This window comes from Phaseolus vulgaris, chromosome 2 (genome assembly GCF_051622355.1).
Source record: "Phaseolus vulgaris cultivar YP4 chromosome 2, ASM5162235v1, whole genome shotgun sequence".
NCBI classification, from domain to species: Eukaryota; Viridiplantae; Streptophyta; class Magnoliopsida; order Fabales; family Fabaceae; genus Phaseolus; species Phaseolus vulgaris.
Window position 1 is genome coordinate 22,704,937 of NC_143499.1, and position 16,275 is coordinate 22,721,211.

General features: G+C 32.9%; 1 protein-coding gene across 2 annotated transcripts; it reads left to right on the forward strand.

The window, feature by feature from the left end:
* The first annotated feature begins 4,614 nt into the window (after positions 1–4,614).
* On the forward strand, positions 4,615–15,555 carry LOC137810942 (vacuolar protein sorting-associated protein 35A). 2 transcript variants are annotated; one of them, XM_068612449.2, is made up of 21 exons: positions 4,615–5,010; positions 5,134–5,230; positions 5,352–5,475; positions 5,915–6,100; positions 6,523–6,610; positions 6,808–6,864; positions 6,975–7,064; positions 7,162–7,284; positions 7,793–7,927; positions 10,878–10,994; positions 11,290–11,529; positions 11,600–11,665; positions 11,840–11,929; positions 12,676–12,765; positions 13,047–13,136; positions 13,386–13,454; positions 13,535–13,615; positions 13,781–13,888; positions 13,975–14,078; positions 14,802–14,915; positions 15,009–15,555. In XM_068612449.2, the coding sequence occupies exons 1-21, from the start codon at positions 4,918–4,920 to the stop codon at positions 15,229–15,231; spliced, it is 2,385 nt and encodes a 794-aa protein (XP_068468550.1). In that variant the 5' UTR covers positions 4,615–4,917; the 3' UTR covers positions 15,232–15,555. The 2 variants fall into 2 exon arrangements, with proteins under 2 accessions (XP_068468550.1, XP_090154501.1); XM_090298375.1 differs by having other exon boundaries at positions 4,695–5,010; positions 6,729–6,864.
* The last annotated feature ends 720 nt before the right edge of the window (positions 15,556–16,275 follow it).

Below are 16,275 nucleotides of genomic sequence, written 5' to 3' on the forward strand. Positions count from 1 at the left end.
ATCAATGAGTGAATTGCTGCCAAATTTGTGCCAATTACACTCTTGTCTCCTACCCTCCCTAGGATAGACGTTTGATCTTCAATTTTCCACTAGATCAAGTGATTAGGCCTCACCTATCACTCTCCATACCTATCCTTCACCTTCAAGGAATCCACAAGCTCTAAGTAAGCTCCTTGTCCGCTACAATCCATGAAGCTTTCGCACCTCTCCACTAAGAAAACCAATCAGATTGAAGGCACTCTTCCATCACATTACATGGTTAGAAATGCGTGATCTGGTAGTCCGAACTGAAGTGCAAGATAACAGGGATTAATTCACGTAGTCAGAATAATTGTTGTGGAGTTTTCTGCTACAGATGTTGGTGCTATAATTATCTTTGCAAAATTGTGCATTTCAATCTCGTGAGCAAATTTGGACTTGGACATTATTCTTATGGATGAACTAAGTGGAAATTGTATTTCAAAAGAGGTTTTTTTTAAAAAAGTTAACATATTAGTAGTCTTAATATGATTAAATATTGTATACATATCTTTTGTAGTTTGTGCTTTTTGCATTTTGAAATATGTATTGTATAAGGTTGTGGGACAGTATATCTGAAATAAGATTTCTTAGTAACTTATTTTTTATGTAGTTAATTAGTTGAGTAGGGTTTTGGAGGAACTTTTTTGATGATGTTGGTTTTGGGACACAAAAGTATATAGTTCTCTTGAGTCTTGTAGTTAGGTTGGAGGTCCTCTTTGTTGACATTCTCTTTGTAATAAGGTTAGAACACATCTTAGATGTTTCATATTTATTTATTATTTACCGATAAAAAATACATTGTATTTTGACATCACGAATTTTAATCATTGCAAAAATGTGCAAGTATAAAATATTGATTTGTATCAAATTTTATTTTCATATTTTTTTAATAATCAAGTCACTCTAACAAAATTATTGGTAAAAAATATTAACAATAATATTTGTTTCAAATTTAACTTTATAGATTTATTTATTTTATTTAAATATATAAAATTAAATTATTTGTAAAGTCATGCCACTTGTGATATATTTGTTCCTTAGTCCAATTCCTTCTTCTTTATCTTAGTGTTTAAAAAAAATTACATGCAAATTTCTTTATTCTACATCTTTTTAGCTTTTTCATTCTCTCTTTTTTATTCTAAATCTCCATTATTGCAACCAAGTTTTCCCTTTTCTTTTATCTTGCTTTCTCTAAATTCAGCTTTCACTTTTCGAGAGTCTTTGATATGAGAAGAGGAACTGGATAAATGGCACAATAGATAAACTACACCTAACGTGGAGGCCCATGTGATAGCTTCGTGTGTTTGGACTTATTTCTGTTTCAGATTCCTCGTCAACTACCATTCTCTCATGTTAGGTGTTACAACAAGCATGTGAAGCTTCGTCACTATTATTTATGGATTGAAATTCAAGTAGTTTCAACGATTCTTTTGTTACGATGAGCGATCTATTTAGTCAGTTAAAGAAGAGACATTTGAATAAAATTTTAAAAGGAACTTCATTATAATAATGTACCATGATGCCATTTTAAAACTATTCTATTTAAAAAACAATTATTTTATTAATAAAAAATTATTTTACTATCAATATATAATTATGTAAGTTCGTAATTAATATTTGTTATTTTTTTGAAAATATTTTCTTTACAACTAAAACATGAATTTAGTTCATGAAATTGACATCATTGGTCCGATTAATCTTCAACCTTAAGAAAAGGCAAATATCGTCGTTGACTTTAATAATTACCGTCAATTTATTCTTGAATTTGGAAACTATCACTTACTTTAATGTTCCCTTTTAACAACTATCAGTCAATTTGATCTTGCCCAATTTAGATTCTAACATGAGGAATCAAATTTGTAAAGTTAAGGATAAGATTAACCAATGATGTCAATTTCAGTAATTAATTTTGTATTAATTTTTTTTTTCACCGACAACTACAGTGTATCTTTCACTTAATAATAAATATGTAAGTTATTATCTTGTAAGTTGCTTTCTATTTCTAGGCATATTCACTCAAATTAATTGCCATTAATTTTGTTTTTCCAGGAACTGCTCATAGCATTGAGGCTTGTGTCAAATGAAGAAGAATGTATTAAAGTTGAAAAGTGTCTTCTTTGGTCGGACAAACTATACCTTGTAAATTGGTTATTTGATTGGTTAGCATGTGTATGTTTTTTGTACAAGTTTGTTTGTACACTACTTCAATACCCATTGGCGGTATAAACAAGTTTGTTTTTGTAAACTTCTGTTTTTTAATTTTCAATTACGTATAAACTTTTGAACATTATTATATGTGCTTTCATTTTCAATGAGATGAATGGATGATTATAACTTTATATATTATTTTATTTTATTATGAAAATATATTATCTTTAGGTTAATTGTATAAAACAGATTATAAAAAAAGTGGTGGTTAAATTTTATTTATTCAGAATTAAAATTACGTCAGTTAAAAACGCCACTACTTACATATATTATGGTGTCATAATCTTCTTCAATGAATGTAAATTGCAACAGTTATAACTGTCACTACTTACATATAAAAATCGTCACTACTTACATTATGTTTAAAGTGGCAGGTATTGTGGCGGGTAACGTAAAACCATCACATTAAACTTTGTGGCGACCAGTTCTATGGCGGTTTGGGAAACCGCCACAAGCGTATATTGTGGTGGTTATAAACACCACATTATACGAAAAAACCGCCACAATATACACTTTTTTTGTAGTGATATGCGTGTGCATATAAATATTAAATTGTGTGTAATATCAATTTAGTATGATACGAGTAGTTTATAATTGGTCTAGTCACATAGAGGATGGTGTGTTGACATCCTTTGTATTTGTGAGTATTAAATAAAGGAAACTATGGTATGACAAAGATTCATTTGCTTCACTTATAGTCTAAGTCACATAGAGTAAGACATCAAGTGGTAAGAAATTGAGAGAAAATTCTTTACAAGTTTGTGACCCACTGTAGTAACAAATGTTGTTAGCATGATTCATTTAATGGTAGATATATCAATCACATAATAACAAGTAGTAAGTAATTATCATTCTTCCAAAGGACTTGCACAATACACGATAATAATTGCAATTGACAACTAATTTAGAGAAAAATAATATTTCCATGTCAAGTGTTGATGTTTGGGGAATTAAAATTGTTTAAAAACAAATGAAACTGTTTTTGAGATTGTATCAAACACTTAGAAGGAGAGAAAATAATAATAAGTGATATGGTTGATTATCAAGCTATGGGTGATGAAATCACAACCAACATTAAGCATGAAAACAAAATAGTGACATTGAATAAAAAGACAAGACATGTATGTTAGTTCCTTTTGGGCTTTCATGACATTAGGCTTGATTCAATGAATGCTTAACATTTCATTTACACTTTCATATATTTCAATCTTTCTTCCTTAAACCAAGTGTTTCCTGCTCATTTGTTAAACAAATAATGATGAAAATTAGTAGTACAATTAGATGAGAGTAACCAACATCTAATTACTTACAAAAATGGTCAAAAGAAAAACTATGTAAATTAAAAGCTAAAAGAAATTTGTAAAATGACTAAATATAATGAAAAATCATAAATCCAAAACCTCCATAAGATTTTATTGAATTGGTTTTAATTAAATTTAACTAAGGTAAACATAGGAATAAATTTAAATTATTTTGGTTTTGATTATTTGATTGATCAGTTTGATTTAAACATATAAACAACAACCTACTTAAAACTAAATAATGTATTGAATTTTGCACATGGAATGATCCTCCCTCTCCTTGTTGACTCATTCCTTATCATGGATAACTATTTATATTCCTCTTGCCTTTTCTTTTCATTAATTAAAAAGTAGTCTATTATAAATTTAAATGAATTTAATTATATATATGACTTAAATAACATTTTAAACCTTCTTAAATTTATAAATTTTGCACAAAATTTTCAATACTTTTTATTTTATTTTGGTCTTAATAAGATTTATATTTCTATTTTAGTGATACAAATATATAGAAAACATGACTAAGTAGAACTGAAACATATTTTTTTTTTGCTTTTTGATAAAACTTTTCTTTTGTGAGACATGTATTTTTTATTGCTTTTGGTATTTTATAAACTTTTTTGTTTTGATTTGATCTACTAATCTTTTGATGTTTTTTAACTAATGAAATATGCACTAAATGACCATGTGAATTAAATAGGATGAAATATATATTAGATTTAATTTGGTTTAGAAATAATTATTATGATAAAAACAATGTCATTTTATCTTTTATTAAAAATTAGATATCATATTTTTTATAATTTTCCTTAGTGAAAAAAAGATATTGACAAGTATAAAATTTGTCATACAGTTCTTCATTTTCTTTTTTGTCAATTTTTTTGCCATTTCCATAAAAAAAATGTAATAAATTGGATTGGATTATCATGCCAAAGTGAATATATTTTAAAAAGGAAGATAATTTTGTTAGGACCATTTTGAAGATGTCGAAATTGAAAAAAAAAAATGTATAGTTATAGTTATAAGAAACAAATGAAAAATTAAAGTGGTTATTTATTTTACATTTGGTAAACATGAGTAAAGAAAAGAAGAAGTGAGTTTTTTGGGTTCCTTGATCATTATTTTTTGGTATAGAAAAGTAAAAAGTGATTGAGAAAAAGTTGTAGGGGCAAATGAAATGAAAAAAATGGATGAAGTGCGTGAAAACCAAATTAGTGAGTGAAAGCATAGCTAGTAAGGGTGAAATAGGAATAGGGAGAGGTTAAGAGGAGGCATATTCTCCATTGTGAACGTAAATCCCAAGCAGAGACCAGCACGAAGAAGAAAACAAGTTCGGTTGGACCGGTAGTTAGGAAGAGGAATCAAGGCGAAGTTACACGGAGAGAGAATGATGTTAGACGGAACCGAAGATGAAGAGAAGTTTCTCGCTGCCGGAATCGCCGGTCTTCAGCAGAACTCCTTCTACATGCACCGTGCATTGGTAACTCCTCCGTTAAACCCTAACCTCTCTATCTTCCTTCTGTTCCACCACGCTTGATCACGCTAATTCTGATTCGCTGTCCAAATTCCTAATTCATTCCGATCCAATTTCGATTCGTCGTAGGATTCCAACAATCTCCGGGATGCTTTGAAGTATTCGGCTCAGATGCTCTCCGAGCTCAGGACTTCCAAGCTTTCTCCTCACAAGTACTACGAACTATGTGCGTTCCTCTCGGATCCACGGTTACCTTGTTTTTGTTTTCCGTTGGATCCTCTACCTAACTGTTTCTGTCCTTGCGATTGTTAATTTGCATCTCTTTTTCTCTGTATTCGGTGTTTTAGATATGCGCGCCTTTGATCAGTTACGGAAGCTTGAGATGTTCTTCGAGGAAGAGGCTCGTCGCGGTTGCTCCATTATTGATCTTTATGAACTCGTCCAGCATGCCGGAAATATTTTGCCTCGATTGTGAGTGAGAGTGTTGCGGAATCCATTTTTTTCTTTTTGTATTATTATTTTTATTGTACACCGTTTATGACAGGAAAATATTTCTGAATGTTTGGGTGTTCAGCTTGCTTATAAATTGTAATTGTAAATTATTTTATCTTATGTTTGCATGTCGAGCAATGCACGATCATGTTGATATTTGTAATTCTTGCTCATAGTGCGTCGTTGAGATTGACATTTGTTAGTTAATCACGACTTGTGGGGAACATTTCTTGACTTGTTTCAAAATCAATTGTGTAGCTTTGCTCATTGATGACTTGGTGGTTTTGAACCTCATGGTTTGCACTAATTTTTATGGGAAACATTTATTGTTTTGTGCTTTTGCAGTGGTTATGTGTTCACCCTTTTGAGTTTAACGTGTTTCTTACTTGTGAGCTGTTAATTTTATGATCACAATCAGGTATCTCCTCTGTACAGTAGGATCAGTATACATCAAGTCCAAGGAAGCTCCTGCAAAGGATGTTCTTAAGGATCTTGTGGAGATGTGTCGTGGCATTCAGCACCCTGTTCGCGGACTATTTCTAAGAAGTTACCTTTCTCAAGTTAGTAGGGATAAATTGCCAGATATTGGTTCAGAGTACGAAGGGTAAGTAAAGCAAGATTTTTTGCCCTCCACTCCTTTCATAGGCTGGATTATTCTTCTGAGGTTTCTTAATTGAGTTAGATTTGAAGTTTCAATGAACTGAGCCAGTAGCAGTGAACATTTGGAACATAATTGATGGCACCCTGAGTATCACCATTTCTCTATCAGGGCTACCGGCGTTACCATTATCCCACTTCACTTTTGCAATGTTAATGCATGATATCAACTGATGGAGTCTTTAGATATTGGATCCTCCTTTTTTGTTAACATTTGTTTTTGTTGTTCATCTTTTGATTTCTCTGTCCTTTTCTGATCCACTTTGTGACTTGTGTGTCTGCCTTGTTATGGGGCAGTGACAATTATCTTAAAACTGCACCAATTTCAAATTCAGCTTGATGCATGAATGCCTAATTTGACAAATGCAGGGATGCGGATACTGTAGCAGATGCTGTAGAATTTGTACTGCAAAATTTCACTGAAATGAACAAACTTTGGGTGCGGATGCAACATCAGGTTGGTTGAATTGTCTGCACATCATTACAACACTCATGTTTGGACATGCATGTTGTCTCAATAGTTGCACGTCATGAGGGTAAAATATATCACGAGGGCATGATTTCTGGTCATGCAGGTGTAGTAATGCATGTGAATCTTTCATACTCTTAGCTGACCCTGAGTTGAGGCTTGCTGTCGGGCTTTCTGGTCTGCAGGGGCCTGCCCGGGAGAAGGAGAAACGAGAAAAGGAAAGGAGCGAGTTGCGTGATCTTGTAATACCTGAAGCCTGTAACTCTTTTGCTTCACTGCAGTGGGGTTGTATACACGATGAAATGCTTATAGAAGGCTTCTATTGCTTTTTTTGTCCTTGATATATTATTAGGTTGGGAAGAATCTTCATGTTCTCAGTCAGATAGAGGGTGTTGACCTAGATATGTACAAAGATGTTGTGCTTCCTAGAGTACTGGAGCAGGTATAACTGGTCTATTGTTTCTATTTCTGATAATCAAAGGCATGGTTTGCTTTCTAACTAGAAAATATGATTTCTTTTCCTCAATTATCTTGGACAGGTTGTGAATTGTAAAGATGAGTTGGCTCAGTTCTACTTGATGGATTGCATAATTCAAGTATTCCCTGATGAATATCACTTGCAAACTCTTGATGTGTTGTTGGGTGCTTATCCTCAACTTCAGGTTAGTGAACTTGCACATTTATTTGTATTACTTCTGGAGGATTCCTTGTTTACGTTTTCTCTCCTTCCAAAACTTGAAAGTTCAGATTTGTGAACTTGCACTGCTTTGTTTTGCTAATATAGTAATATTGTATTTATTGTGAAGAAGCACCAATAGAACTTGAAGAAATTAATCAAAGAATTCTGAAAAATAGAGAAAGTAAATATAATTAGCAGTTAGTACATCATCCGAGTTATCAAACTATTGCACAAGTTTCTGCCAGGTGTAATACCTGTAAAGTTAGAATTCAAGGAAGGAGCTTTATTTGTTGTCTCCAAATTTCCCTATAGAATATGATTTTAAGTAGAAACTTGTGATAATTCTAAGTTTATGTCTGTTCGTATGTAATATATGAAAGCTAGCCTACATATAAAAATTGCATCCAAAATATCCATGTCAGTTTTATGCTGCAAATTCTTAGGTATTTCCACTCATTAGCTTTCTGTTTTTTCCTGACTATATCTTTCAGCCGTCAGTTGACATCAAGACAGTGCTGTCTCAGTTAATGGAAAGGCTTTCGAATTATGCTGCTTCAAGTGCAGAGGTGTTGCCAGAGTTTTTGCAAGTGGAAGCATTTTCTAAATTAAGCAATGCCATTGGCAAGGTATTTTTTTCCCATTCTTTTTATCTTGGATATTTTTTAGCCATGTAGTGCAAATATATGTATCTCTATACGGTTTGCTGCCATAAAGTCATGGTTTGTCCAATATTTGCAACCAACATGAGTTAATGCATAGTAGTCAAGTGCACTATAGCGGAGTGGCTTTGGATAGCTATGGGACTCAAATAGCTGAGCAGTTTTCGATAGTGGCCATTGCAGCTGCAATAGCAGTTTTTTTGCATGGTATAGTGGTGCTACCATGATGTAGCCCTTGAATTTGCATTTTTACTTGGTGTCAGTTTTTGATTTTTATAGTTTGTATTTAAATTCTTAAAAAATGATATAAATTCCTCTAAATTCAGGACATTCATAATCAACAATAGAATGTCGGTGTTTTGAATAAAACATACAAGTAGTTAATTATTAACAAAAGTCAGATACAAGTTTCCTAGATAGGAATCTATCACCAATCATCATCTTCTAAATCATAGTCTTTATCGTTTTTCACTATTATTACAATCATAGGTTTCGTTCGGAAATTGAAATTCCACAAGTAGTTGCCCCCCAAAGGTCAAATGTCTCTGTTCAGGGGACTTTTATTTGGGATCAATTCATAGTGTGCTTCCATCCGTCTGCTATGGCTGCTATTTGGTCAGCTGCTAAAGCCACTCTACTAACTGCTTTGCTACACATGTACTGTGGTGCTATTTAAGACCTTGTTTTTACTTCTGGAACACTGTTGTTTAGTTTTTTCAAGTAAATATTCCACGCAAAAGTTCCTGAGTTTTGACCTCTATTCTTTTCACAGTTTATCATTTTATTTTTACGCATTTTGTTCTTTATTTTTTTTACTTCCCAGTTGACATTCTGCCAATTTTTGTCTAATTTGTTACGTTCTTTTTTTATTAGTTTCATCATTCATTTTTTGACTTCATAACTAAGTTCGTATTGCCCCCCCTAGACTGGTGGTGATTGTGTGTCTAATGTGACTTATTATTTATCATTCATTTTGGGTATTTTTGTTTTATTTTGTTTATTTATACGTGTATTATAACTATTTAGTTTGCATTATAACGTTTACAAATAATGGTCATCCAGCTTCCCTCTGTCCTGCTGTAGTGTTTTCCAGAGTTGGATTCCACATGCAACTATTTGAGATTCATAACTATGATTTGACCATGGACTAGATATCAAGTAGACATTAAGTTTTTTTGTTTTTATTATTATTATCTGCTATCTCGGGTGCATGAGTGATGAATGATAAAGTTCTTATCACACTGACCAAGTCTCCATAGGGAAGAATATATTTGAAAGGATTAAGTTGTATTATATAACATTTAAAATAATGGCCATCCCACTTCCCTCCATCCCTCTGTACTGTTTTCTAGCGTTGACTGCTACACGCCACTATTTGAGATTCATAACTATGATTTAACCACCTACTGCCTGTAAGCTAATTGATAGACTTGATATAAAGTAGACATCAAGGTTTTTGTTTTCATTACTATCTCCCTATCTGGGGTTCATAAGTGGTGAACAATAAAGTTCTTAATGCACTAACCTAGTCTCTGAAAGGAAAAATAAATTTGGAAGGATTAATTTGTATATTTAAAATAGTGGTCATCCCACTTTCCTCAAACCTGCTATAGTGTTTTTCAGAGTTGACCGCCACAGCCACTGGTTGAGGTTCATAACTATGATTTAACCACAGACTTACTTTAGGCTAATTGATACATTTGATATAAAGTAAACATTAAGTTTTTTGTTTTTATTATTATCTCTCTATATGGGGTTCATAAGCAATTAATGATAAAGTTATCAATGTAGTAGCCAAGTCTTTAAAAAGGAAAAATAAACTTGGAACGATTAATACAAATACAAGGTCACTTCTTAATCATATTTAAAGATTGTTGAAATTATACAGTATTGATGGAGGAAAAGAGAGAAAAACTCTAAATAATGATGTAACATTAGTATATTTGAATTTCTTTGATTTCATGCAAAAGCAATGCACTAATCCTTAAATTACTAAAATTAGACTCATTTATCCTTACTAATTAAGGAAACAGATCATAAGATATAATAAGATATGGAATCTATTTCGAGGAGGTTATATAAAATGTGTTAGCATATTTTATGACATAATAATGATACGCTGAGATGTTTTTCTTGATATTGTAACACACTCTCAATCTAGAGCTTACTAGTCTTTAAGCTTGTTACAGTAAAACACTCTCGAGGGAAAATAAACAATATATAAAGGGTGGTAGCAGGTGATATAATGTTTGTGAATGGGAATGGAATCAGAGCATTTGTGTTTAGAGATTAGCTGAGTTGAGAGTAGGCTAACAACAATATCATGGGGTCAGGTTGTGTCCAGGACTAGAGATGGTGGGTTAGACCATGTCTAGAATTGGAGATGAGCCAGACCACGTTAGGTAAAAAAATGGGGCTAATTACAGGAGCCTAAAACAATGCAAGAGGACAGATAACCACCCCAAAGACTACCAAGAAACAATTCAAAAATGTCAAATATGATAGGGGGTGGGAGAGAGAGTGTGTTAGATTTGCTGACCACTAAACTGCGGCCAAGGTAGCCAAACTGCCATGGGAAGGGTGGAAATAGGTTCAGGGGGATCTATAAAGTAGAGTGGATTGTGAGGCAGGACACTGATGATAGTTAGGGATGGCAAAGCGGGTTAAACCCGACGGACCAGGTTGGTGTTTTCAGCCACTCTGGCCTGCCAGCCCATTTCTTTTAAATAAAAAATGAAAATGTCTCTTTTCTTCATTTGCCACTTGATTATTGAAACTGTCTTCTTTTTCATACTTCTGATTTGGATGTTCTTGAAGAGAAAAGTGTACTTTACATCCTTCTCATACTTTTATTATACGATGTTTTTGTTTGTATGCTCGTGGGTTGTGAAATATGATGTCTTCATTTGTTATGTAGGTGATAGAGGCACAACCTGACATGCCCACTGTTGGAGTTGTAACTTTGTATTCTTCACTTCTCACCTTCACGCTTCATGTCCACCCTGATCGACTTGATTATGCAGATCAAGTCTTGGTATGTATCATTTCAAACTGTTTGCACTCAGTCATGTTTTCTTTTTTATTCATAAATTATTGTTACCTGATGTACCCATTCACATTATTTTATTTCTTAACTCGTGGTAATACACCAATACTTCCTTTAATAGAAAAATAAAGTTTTGGTAGAAATTTATGTATGAGAAAATAATTGCATTTAGTGCGTGTACATTCGATTGATTTGTGGCAACAGTAGTTCTTTTCATTTGAGGTAGCACACTTATTCCTGTGTTTTGTAAGACCTAGGTGCTGACCGTATATATACATGTTAGGGAGCATGTGTGAAAAAACTATCTGGCAGAGGGAAAATTGATGACAACAAGGCAACTAAGCAGATTGTTGCTCTATTAAGTGCTCCACTAGAGAAATATAATGATATTATGACTGCATTGAAGCTTTCAAATTATCCTCGTGTGATGGAATACCTTGATCTTCCAACTACTAAGGTCATGGCAACTGTTATTATTCAAAGCATTATGAAAAATGGAACACACATTTCTACATCAGAGAAGGTATCTTATATTTTACTTGTCTGCTTTATAGTGCAAGTTCTTGCTATAACATCACAGGATTTGCTTGTAGGTTGACGCTTTGTTTGAACTGATAAAGGGGCTCATCAAGGATTCTGATGGGGTTTCTAAAGATGAGGTCACTTCAGTGCCATAACTAGTCTCATTTTGCTAATTTTTTACAATGCTTATTTGACCTCTCCCGTTAATGTTGCCTTTTATAATACGTTTATATTTTCCCATAAATGTAAGAAGATAATATAATCATTACTTTTGTGATCCTCACGCCTTACTTTTATCCCCCTTCCCTTAGCTCGATGAAGACGATTTCAAAGAGGAGCAGAATTCTGTTGCCCGTCTGATCCAGATGCTTTATAATGAGGATCCAGAAGAAATGTTTAAGGTTAATTGCTTATATCCATGTATTCTGATGATCATAATAAAAAAATTTTGTACTTGTTTTTCTGCTGGAAAATTTTTCTTCCAGACTCCAGTTAGTAATTTTAGGCGACTCCACTTTTTCCTTACCAGTACTTCCACACCGAAGCTGCACATGAATATTACCCAAGAAGATATTAGAAAATAAATCATTGTCAAGCACTAAACTGAACTTGTTGTTAACTTGGGATATTGCTTTAACATTTTAATTGGTCATGGACTCCTTTAAATGTGAAAATTAAGTGATGTTATAACATTTGGAAGTATTTTTCCTCTTAGAACTCACTTTTTTCCTGAAAAGACGTTTTAGTACTTTAAGAAAGAACACTATTTATAAACTAATGAGCAATGCAAGATTTGTTAGTGTAGTAGGATAGAATAGATGTATAAACTGATTTTGACTTATGTGGAAAATCTAATGTATTTTATCCTTTGTTTATCTGGAAATATTTATTAAAAAAATGTATAAATAAAACTGAATATATTGATAAAGTGGTATCTGGCTATCAGCACTTGTGAGTCTTAAGACATGTTTTCCTTCTCAACTTATCTGTGATTTTAATATTTCTAACTTGAGCATAATATTGTGTGATATTTTTCTTGTGACTGCAAACTACATTGTTGACCCCCTAAATAGATGGTAGGAGTTCGTGTTTATTTTATGAATTCAATCTTTAATTTTTCTAACAATTATTGCGCACTAAATTGCAGATCATTGATACTGTGAGGAAGCACATACTGACTGGAGGACCAACGCGTCTGCCTTTCACTGTCCCACCTCTTGTTTTTTCTTCTTTAAAGGTTTGTCTGACCTTTTTCTATTAGTTGCTTGCTTTCATATGTTCTGTTTTGCTTACATAAAGATGAACCGATAGTGCTGGAGATCAAAGCCAAAACGATAAGATTTGAATTATCTTTTATTTCATGTTTTCTTAAGTTGCTGCTGCTGTTCCCTGTATTCCTGTTTTATCTTCAATGCAAATGACAATTGCTGTCTGCCACTATGCTATTTGCTGCTTCCTTTTTTAGTAAAGAAAAAAATAGTAGAATTTATGCAGTGTATGTTGCTTTACTATCTGCAGTTGGTCAGACAGTTGCAAGGTCAAGAAGAAAATCCTTTTGGAGATGATGCCTCTACAACACCAAAGAAAATTTTTCAGCTTTTAAATCAGGTAGTGCATTTTGTTCCTTACTAAAAGGATGTGGACTTTTTTTCTTCTAAGGGTGATTTATGCCAGCATATTTTTTTGGAAATGATGATTTGATATTTAATAATATAGAGATAGTGATGATTTGTTGGTGAAGCAACTGATAATCGTAATAGTTTGTATTTGTGAGATATCTGTTTTCAATTTGTTCTCAACTGACTGTTTAACAGTTATCTGGTAAATTTATTGGATGATACTTTTATCTTTTCTCAGACCATAGAGACCTTATCAGGTGTCCTGGCACAAGAATTAGCATTGCAGCTGTACTTGCAATGTGCTGAGGTAATGGAATGTATTTGGTTGTTATCAAAACGATGTCCAAACTCTTTTTGCTAATTTCTTGTTTCTGTTCTTGCTTTAAGGCTGCAAATGACTGTGATTTGGAACCTGTTGCTTATGAATTTTTCACCCAAGCTTATATTCTATATGAAGAAGAAATTTCTGTAAGTATCCTCTACTAGTTTTGTGCTTCCCTCCCTTTCTAAATAACAATTATGTTATTTTCATGGGATCAAAGGTGAAACTAGGGTTTGGTGGAGGAATGGATATGTTGACAAAATGTATTTGGTTAGCTGTGCTCAACTACGTGTTTGTTTTTTCAATATTAGGACTCCAGGGCACAGGTCACAGCTATCCATTTAATAATAGGGACTCTTCAAAGGATGCATGTCTTTGGTGTTGAAAACAGAGATACTTTAACTCATAAGGCCACAGGGGTAATTATTCAATTCTATTATGCACACTAGTTCAATATATGCTTTTATACTAAATCCTCATTTTTTGGTGCCTTCTCATTGGACAGTATTCTGCAAAGCTGTTGAAGAAGCCGGATCAATGCAGAGCTGTATATGCATGCTCACATCTGTTTTGGGTTGATGATCATGATAACATGAAAGATGGAGAGAGGTTTGTTTTCGTGGACATGCGATCCTAGACTTCTAAGGAATGCTTGTTTCTTTGCTTGAACAGAAATAGCTGGTGAATTTTAACTGTTTGCATGTCCAAATAATGAATCCCGTTGGATTATAAGTATCCAGTATCCAGTACCGTTATACATGTTTGTAAATACGTGAGAAAAGTAAAAAATACATTTTTTTTTAAGATTGTTATATTGGTTCTAAAGTGAAACTTTTAGATTTAAAATTAGTTTAATTAATGAATTATTATTGTAATGGTGATTTGCAGATATTTTTCTATACTCAATGTAGATTGAAGAAAATTTAGGATAGACTAAACTAATCGAGAAAACTAAAAGTCATTTTTGATTGGATAACTAATAAAGAGAAAATAAATATATTGATTTGATATAAAAGCTCAAAACATATTACAAAATGAAGACGAAGGTGTAGCTGCATAAGATAGTAAGTATAAAGGATATGTGTTCAAGATTGAACACTTCCTAACATAGGAGTGTATTAGAGGAGACTGAGAATGATTTTGTCCTATGCTGCATTCTCTTACGGGAGTGAACATATTTACACTGACTCTGCAGAACATTATAAGTTGGAAAAGCATCGTGGGGAGAGAAAATAAATGTAGGATATTCTGAAAAAGGAATTTGGGAATTTATTTCTTAATTTATTTTATCATGATTCTTACTGTTTTGGTTATATTTTATTTTTGAACCAGGGTCCTATTATGTCTCAAACGGGCGTTACGAATTGCAAATGCTGCCCAACAAATGGCAAATGCAGCGCGAGGTAACACGGGATCAGTAATGCTCTTCATTGAGATATTAAACAAGTAAGTTAACGTGCATAATCTCTAGTCAACATGGTTTTTGTATGCTTAACAACATATAAAATGGAATAATGACGGTGTGTATGTATTTTTTAGGTATCTTTACTTCTTTGAGAAGGGAAACCTACAAGTCACCGTTGCTGCTATCCAGGGCTTAATTGAGTTAATTATGAATGAAATGCAGAGTGATGCCACGACATCAGATCCAGCTGCCGATGCATTCTTAGCCAGTACTATGCGATATATAGAGTTCCAGAAACAAAAAGGTGGTACCGTAGGCGAGAAATATGAAGCCCTCAAGGTTTCACACGCAGGATGACTGAGATAACCTTGATCTTGCCATGTTAGCTTTTGAAGCAACTTGTTTTTGTGCTGCCCAAGCAACTGTTTTCAATTGTCTTTGGATTTCATCTCCAGAACCACAAGTTTGTGCCTTCCTCATATGCGCTGACAGCAAAACTACTCGCTCATTGAGTTAGGAAGGAAACCGATTCACCGTGTAACTAATCAGACTGAACCACTATTGCTAGATCTTTCTTTCTTCTTTATATCAAATTTTACATAGTTAAGAGAAATTATTTGTAGTACAGTTGCTATTTGAATTCATAAAGTGTGCGCAAAGGTTTACTTGGTTGGACTTGTACATTTCCAGTGTCAGACAATTAGTGTGTTTACGTTTCTTTTTATAAACCATTTTGGAAAAGAAACTAATTTATAAAACGGGTGAAAATTAAATATTCAAAGATAAAATCTTTGAAGATTATTTATGTTTTAGTTTTAAAAATAGTAAAAATGCTTTTTCAAATAATTTAGATGTTATTATGAAATGAGTTTCAATATTTTAGAAGTGTTCTTTTTTAATATCATTAGGGAGTGTAATTTCTACGTGCCTCTGATGATTATTGGTACATTGTTAGGCCGAAATGGAATGTTGGATGTTTTTCTATGCTTTGTAAATGTAATGTTACCATATAAACTCGGTAATTACCCCTTAATCATATTTTTTTAATATTTATTAATTTGAAGTTAAATTCCTTAAACTTTGAGCGGGTAATAAAAATGCTAACTTATGTATACTTTAAAATATAAGAAAGTTTTACAGCTGAAATTATGAATGCATAAACGCGTATGAACGCGTTTTGGTAAAAGCTAAATATCGGGCTAGGGATGAGTACCACAGCTGCGTATGCTTTAGAAACGGATTATTATCAATAAAACATGATTAGGAATTTAATATTTCTATATTTTAATGCTTCGCTTCATTTTTTTTATCTTAGTAGGGTAATGCACAAGTGTATTTGTTCAATGTTTTGGTCTCACAAATAAATAATCATAGTATTTGATCGCTTTATGTTTTGCTTCA